Source organism: Dipodomys merriami, unplaced genomic scaffold (assembly GCF_024711535.1).
Source record: "Dipodomys merriami isolate MVZ:Mamm:240054 unplaced genomic scaffold, mDipMer1.0.p SCAF_200, whole genome shotgun sequence".
In the NCBI taxonomy this organism is placed as follows: Eukaryota; Metazoa; Chordata; class Mammalia; order Rodentia; family Heteromyidae; genus Dipodomys; species Dipodomys merriami.
The window spans coordinates 1,409,334-1,417,113 of NW_027203383.1; the positions used below are offsets into that span (position 1 = coordinate 1,409,334).

The following is a 7,780-nucleotide window of genomic DNA, read 5'->3' on the forward strand; positions in this document are numbered from 1 at the left end:
AGGCAAAGAAAAAAAGACGCCTTGGTTATCTTTGTTCTAAATAAAAATATCTAAAAATTCCCAAAGCAACTTTATCATTTCACAGCCTTCACCCATTTTATTCCTTTGCCCTCCAAACCTCCAAGACTAAACAAAGACAGCTACTACTACCATTCCTTACTTTAGAGATGGAAATTCTGAGGTACAAAATTAAGTTAATTAGCCCAGGTCAGTTAGCCAAAGGGGCATGCAAAGCTCAAATCCACATGTTCCAGCTCCAAATATAGTGTCCTGTTTATCCTCTACAGATGAAAACATCTGTTTTACAAGCAAGTCTGTAATAGCTAAAGTTCACAAATTTCATTGTACAATCACAATTATATTCAACCTGGCATTCACTGCCCAGAAGAGAGATAAAAACAAAGCATCCAGTATACATGTCAAAATACATCAAAGAAGAACACCCAATAAGAGGACAGTAATACTGGATTTAACCTGAAGTTTCTTACATAATATGCAACTATAAAATCAAATGACAAGTGTTTCCTAACAATCATAGAACAATAAAATATTCAAGGGTATCTCATCCACCAGTAGTCAGTTCTACACTGATTCCACCTATGTTACCATTACTCAAAACAGAATGAACCCAGTATTTTCAAGCCTCTTCAGAAGCAGAATTTAATTGTAAGGGTAGATTTAACTATAAACAGAAAAGAAAAACCACAAAAGAGTTTCCTAACTATTTAGAAAAAGTGTATTATTTAAGTGAAAAATATTTTCCAGCATGATTACCATCACATATTGACTATATGCTATGTTCTAGGCTCACTAAACTTTTCATGTGTATTCTCCCATTTATTATCACATCAACCCATCAGTATCATTGCCCTACAGGTGAGGAAATAAAGTTCAGGGAGGTCAATTATCTTGCCAAGGTCAAACAGACGCAGAGCTTATAGCTTCAAGATTCCATAGATCACTGAAATTCAAACTCAGATCTTCAAGATTTCACAGCTCACTGTAATTCCACACACTGGGATGTGCAATTTCTAAAGAACCATTTATCTGGGAATTTTATGTGCTGCAAAGTCTATCCAGTGAATAAATGGCATAGTTCATCTTATCATATACAAGATACTGCTCTCAAATTATCCTGTCTTTTGTGTCTCATAAAATGGCTTTAGTAACCTTCCAAAGAAGAATTACAAAGACAGGTAGGGACAGCATATCCACACAAAGATGTAATGTTTGGAAGAAACCAAAAAAAAAAAAATCATTTAGATGAGTAAGTTCTGCATGCCTGTTAAAAATAAGAACCTATTGCTTGACAAAAAAACATCTCTACCACCAGAAACTTAAGTTCTTGAATCCTTCTGGCACACTCAGGAAAATGTTCATATTTATCAAACTACCGAGTATATACCCAAGGCCTACTGGTGCGCAGTGCAATAACTGAGACTACAGGGATCATCTCAGAAACTTCTTGTCTCCCCAAGGAGTTAGCAGGTTGTTTCAGCCAAGCCCAGGGTCAGTCATTACTAGCATAACCAAAATCCCCCTGTGCTCTTAAAGTTCGTGTGAAGGGCCCTAGATAGGAATCCTGCTCTTTTTTTGGGGAGGGGAAATGAGATCAATGTGGCATCCTTTTCCCAGCGCCCCTTTCACTTTCTTGCAAGCACCGTAAGGTTGTGGTTAGCTCTAGCATGAGTGTTGGCATTCATGAGTTAATTTTCCTGACACTGGAGCCAGGATTCTGCCTGGCTCCCGGCTCCCTCCTCCTCCCCTTCTCTCCCTTCTTGCCTCTTCAACCCGAAGTGGAAACTGCAGACTCAAAACTCCCCGATGGCTACCAGCACCAAGAACTGGGCATGCTCAGAAGGCCAAGCAGGCTTTGGTTGCAACTGACAGTTCCCCGCCCCTGATTTGCTGCTGCCCCCCTTCCCCCACTTCAACAAGAGATACTGAAATGTTTATCTGAAAGATACAAGGCCTCTTTTTTTTTTTTCCTGAGAATGACCCCATTTTAATTTCATTCCGCAGGGTCTTTTAGTTTGGTGAAACCTTACCACGAGCCCGAGAAGACAGCATCGGTTTGGGGAGGGTGGTTTTTTTTTTTTTCAGCACCAGGGACAGCGCCGCGTTGCCATTAACTCCCCCTCCCCCACCTCCTCTTCCACCCCGCACCCCCCACCCTCCCCAACCTCAGCCCCCACCCCCGCACCAGCACAATGCCAAGGTCTCCCAGCAGCCGCAAACGCCGCAAATGCAATAGCTCCCAGCCGGAGGCCGGGCCGGAATGCCGGGGCCGGCTGCTACTTACACTGCTCCGCTTTGGTGGACATGGTGCTGTCCAGATGGAAAGGCTTTGCCCCAAAATCTGTGTCGTGTGAGCTCCCTCGCTCCGCCAGCGATGTTGCGAGGAAAAGAGCGCATACCCCCCACCCCCCACCCCCTCGCGTTCCCCCTCCCTTAGGCCCGTGTCGCTACCATTCGGACAAAACGCACATCAAATTGCAGAATTCGGTCCCGGAAGGTTAGGAAATCGCCCCCGGAGAAATGGGTGGGATTTAATAGGCGGCCAAAGGCTTCCTGTCCGTCCCCTCCTGGAGCTGCCCGCGTGGATGTGGGCGGGGAGACCGACAGGAGAGAGCAGGCTTCGGCTCCTGGTGAAATGGGAAAATGGGCTCGACCGGGGGAGGAGTATTTCCATTCATAAGGCGCATGGAGGGGACGGGTGTTTCCCAGAGAAAAGCCTCTTAAAGTGCCGGAGTCCCCGACCATTTGGATCTCCCATTGGCGTTCTCCAGGCCTGTAAATCCTGTTCCCCAGCAGCAGCCCCCAGTGCCTCCGCGGGGATGACCGGAGAGGGACTCAGGTGCGCCGCGCGCTCTCCACCACCTCCGGGAGGAAGAAGCAGGAGGCGGATCCGGGGCGGGCTGCAGAGAGCCGGGCTGGAGGGCGACGAGGAGGCGATGCTCCCGAGGACTGCCAGGAAGGAAATGCAGAAGTAACCCTCAGCATGGCTTCCCAGCGTGCTGAGGGCCAGGCCCTCAGCCTCCCCGGCCTCCCCTTCCTGGATGGGCTCTCCTGCGGATGAGACGGATGGGAGGTCCCACGGGCCTTGGGGGCTAAGAGAAGACTTGGAAAGCTGAAGCTAGGGAAAGGAGATTTGCACAGATGGTGAAACTGGAAGGACCACGGCAAAGGAAGAAGAGAAAGATGGGAGGCAGGAAGGAACCCGTGGGTGCTCCCTTGAAATGCCCAGACTGGACACAGGCACATCAGGAAGCCCCTCTGCTGGGCAACAGAAGCCAACAGAAAAAGAAGGCAATAAAAGGGGGTAGGGGAAATCGTCGTGCGTTTATTAGCAGGTTCCTAAAGATTCACTACAAAGTGGAGAGGCATTCTAAACCTGGATTTGGAGTCAGGAAGAGCCAGATTCCAGACCTAGCTGTAGCATTTACTTCCCCCAGGCTAACTTTTTAATCTCTCTAAGCCTCAAGTTCTTTACCTGTAAAATGGAAGCAATGAACTCAGCCCTATCACACAAAGTGATGCGAGGCAGTTCAAATAGTTTAATGGATACAAAAGTCCTTTTAAAAACCAAAGTACTCGACAACTACTAACCATTATGACTTTTATTGTTATTAACTAAACTATTCGTTTGGGAAAGCTGAAGGGCTGTGATCACCGCAAGGTGATTTAGCAGAAGCTATAAACTGACCAGTGTTTTTAATGTTGATGAAATCAGTGTTTTCTATTTAACCAAAAAAAAAAGTCTGTATTTTAGGGGGAAAGAACAGTAAATTGTGTACGGGATGTATAAAATACTTAAGATGACTAAGAAAAAAATTATGAACAAAATCAAGTAAAGATATTTCTGAGTAGCCAGAAAGAAAACGTCTACAAATAATAAGAAGTCTGCCAAGTATTGGTGGTTCACATCTGTAATCCTAACTACTCAGGAGGCTAAGATCTGAGGATCAGAGTTAGAGCCAGCCTGGACAGAAAAGTCCCCATGAGACTCTTATCTCAAGAACCACTCAAGAACTGGAAGTGGCACTGTGGCTCAAAGTGGTGGAGCAGTAGCTTTATGCAAAAGAACTCAGGGACAGTGCCCACCCCCTGAGTGTATGACCCATGACCACCAGGAAGAAGAGGAGGAGGAGGAGGAGGAGGTTGCTCATGTGGTAAAGGCTTGGTGTTATGGTATTGGCAAAATGTCATCAGGGGGTAGTTATTTGGCCCTTGTGGATGTGGATGTGATTGGGCTCTGTTACCACTACTGGGCAAGGTGGCTTGCTGATCAACCTTTACCATTGTTTACTCCCAAAACAAGAAGTGCTCACTTTTAAAGATAACTGATTTCATGAAGAATGAAGAGTTAAACAGGAATAAAAAATAAATAAGCTGGCATCATACTGAAGAAAATATGAACATAATGAGCATTTTTGGGAAGATAAAAACATTTGGGGTGATTAAAAGAAGAGTTAAAGATTTGTTCAGGAATTTCTGGGAATTTGAGGCTTTGAATAAAAAAAAACAACAGTAATTGAAAAATTTTTAATGTCTTAGAGAAACAGAAGACAAAGTACTAGCCAACACCAGTGGCTAATGCCTGTAATCCTAGCTACTCAGGAGGCTGAGATCTGAGGATTGCAGCTTGAGCTGAATTGCTGAGGAACAGTGTTCGTGTTCAGGCCCAGGGTTCAAGCTCCATGACAGACAAAAAAAAAAAAAGACCAAGTACTATTGGAAAACTATTATCCCTTCATCTTCTTACAAGCTGTATTATTTTAAACATGGAACCTCCTGTAATCCCACTACGTGCATGTCAATGTCATGGACTTCCACACTACCCAGAGTTTCTATTTTAGGTCATCCTCATGAGCTGTGTGATCTTTTTCAAGTCATTTACCTTCTCTATGTTTAAGTTTCCTTACCCACAAAATGGTGATAGTTTAATTACATTGAAAGTCATGTTGAGGGGCTGGAAAGGTGGCTCAGTGGTAGAGCGCTTGCCTTGCATGCCTGAGGCCCTGGGTTCCATTCCTCAGCACCACATAAGCAAAAGAAGAAAGCCAGAAGTGGCGCTGTGGCTCAAGTGGTAGAGTGCTAGCCTTGAGCTGAAGAGCTGAGGGACAGTGCCCAGGCCCAGAGTTCAGGCCCCACGACCGGACCCAAAAAAAAAAAAGTCATGTTGAGAGAAGGGGTGACATTGTCCAAAAGAATGTACTCATGGGCTGGGAAGGTGGCTCAGTGGTAGAGCGCTTGCCTTGCATACCTGAGGCCCTGGGTTTGATTCCTCAGCACCACATAAGCAAAAAGAAAAAAAGCCGGAATTGGCGCTGTGGCTCAAGTGGTAGAGCACTAGACTTGAGCTGAAGAGCTGAGGGACAGCGCCCAGGCCCAGAGTTCAGGCCCCACTACTGGACCCAAAAAAAAAAAATGTATTCATTATCTGACTTAAGTAACAGTAACCCTTCTGCATATCACCTTTATAATAACATTTTTTTAAAAAGAAATGCCACTGTTGCTGGACACCAGTGGCTGATACCTGACACTTGTAATACTCACTGCTGGGGAAGCTGAGATCTGAGGATCCTGGTTCAAGGCCAATCTGGGCATACAAATCCAAGAATTTTGTTGTTGGTGGTGGTGGTTGTGGGGCTTGAACTCTGGGCCTGGACACTGCCGCTCAGCTCTTCAGCTCAAGGCTAGCACTCTACCACTTGAGCCACAGCACCACTTTTGGTTTTCTGGTGGTTTATTGGAGATAAGAGTCTCACTGTCTTTCCTGCCTGGGCTAACTTTGAACTTCAATCCTCAGAACTCAGCCTCCTAAGTCGTTTAGTATTACGGGCATGAGCTACCTGCACCCAGCCCAAGAAACTTTTAATCTCTGATTAATCATCGAAGAGCTGGAAGTGGCTCAAGTGATGAGTGCCATCCTAGAGCAAAAAAAGCTAAGCAAGAGTACAAGACCCTAAGTTCAAGATCCAGTACCAGCACCAAAACAAATAAACAACAACAAAAACATGAAAAATGTTGCTAGTGGCATTACTTCTCAAGCTGTTCAAATGCACCAAGTCAGATTAGTTCTGGCTGTTCAGACCTTTCAAAGCCTGAACTCATCTAGGCTCCCAATGTGTGAACTAATTCATTAACCTGGACTTCCCGTCTCAACTACCAGTTTGTTTTTTTTTTTTTTGTTTTTTGTTTTTTTTTGGTCCGGTTGTGGGGCCTGAACTCTGGGCCTGAGCACTGTCCCTCAGCTCTTCAGCTCAAGGCCAGTGCTCTACCACTTGAGCCACAGCGCCACTTCCGGCTTTTTTCTTTTTGCTTATGTGGTGCTGAGGAATCGAACCCAGGGCCTCAGGCATGCAAGGCAAGCGCTCTACCACTGAGCCAACTTCCCAGCCCCTTTGTTTTTTTTCTTAAGGTTCAATCATTTATTCTTTTTTTTAATTATTGTGAAAATACTGTACAGAGGGGTTACAATTACATGGGCAAGATAATGAGTACATTTCCTATCAAGCATTGTTGCAAATTCAACTATCAGTTTCTCAATGCCAACATATGGCGTGATTTGTTTCTTCAGTGAAACAAATACGAACTTTCTCACCTTTTCTTCTCTTCATCTCTACTTGGGTCTTTCTTGTTGCAATTCCTTACATTGAAGAAATAGTGCCTCTTCTCATTGCCAAATGAAATGCCCTTTGCTATTCTTAATCTGGCCTCTCTCCTTTCTCTAGTTTTTTTAATCTCTTAATATTCTCTCTTCCCAGTGTTTTACATCTCTACCTTTTAAGTGGGTTTTTCATCCTGCACACAAAATGAATAAATTTTCTATCCTTGAAATTATCATCTTAGTGAGTATTACCATTTCTCCACCTACTGCTTGCATTTTCTTACCATTCTACCCACTATCAACTCCTGGATGAAAAAGGTTCCTTCAACAATCCCTAATAATCTCCTATTAAGCCAAGCACCAGGGGCTCATGCCTGTAATTCTAGCTACTTAGGAGGCTGAGATCTGAGGATCATGGTTCAAAGCCAACCCAAGTGGTAAAGTCTGTGAGATTCTTATCTCCAATTAGCTACCCAGAAAGGCTTTTTATTTCCAACAAACTACTCAAAAAGCCAGAACTGGCAGAGCACTAGTCTTGAACACAAAGAGGCTCAAAGTTTTTTTCAAAGTTTTCTCCAAACATTTTTTTTCCTATCACTTAAATATTTCAAAGAAATATAAAAATGGGTCCAGGTGCGATGGTTCACATGTATATTCCCAACTACTCAGAAGGCAGAGGTTGGGAAGCTTGAGGGTCAACCTGCCTTGACGGCCATGCCTGTGATCTCAGCTGTGCATTCAATGTAAGTGTAAGGGTCATGATCCAGACAGAAACACAAAACTTTGTATCAAAAGTGACCAAAAGCAAGTGGGACACTAGTGACTCACACCTGTCATCCTAGCTACTCAGGAGGTTGAGACCTAAGGATCATGGTTCAAAGCAAGTCAGGGCAGGAAACTCCATGAGACTCTCATCTCCAATGAACTACTCGAAAAAGCCAGAAGTGGTGCCTGGCCCAAGTGGTAGTGTACTCGCCTTGAGTCAAAGAAGCTCAGGGACAGTGCCTAGACACAGAATTAGCCCAGGACCAGTAAAATAATAATAATAATAATAATAACCAAAGCAAAATTAGCCATGGCATCAAGCAGTAGGATGTCTACTTAGCAAGCACAAAGCTCTGAGTTCAAACCATAATATTGCAATATATATTGTATATATAATCTGGG

General features: G+C 44.3%; 1 protein-coding gene across 5 annotated transcripts in view; it reads right to left on the reverse strand.

The window, feature by feature from the left end:
* Positions 1–2,392, reverse strand: part of LOC138833113 (protein unc-79 homolog) — a 238,281-nt gene extending 235,889 nt beyond the window's left edge. For all 5 annotated transcript variants that reach the window (XM_070031453.1, XM_070031455.1, XM_070031454.1 and 2 more), the window contains exon 1: positions 2,303–2,392. In XM_070031453.1, coding sequence (XP_069887554.1) covers positions 2,303–2,324 — 22 coding nt within the window. In that variant the 5' untranslated portion in view covers positions 2,325–2,392. The remainder of the gene's footprint in view (positions 1–2,302) is intronic.
* Positions 2,393–7,780: the final 5,388 nt, after the last annotated feature.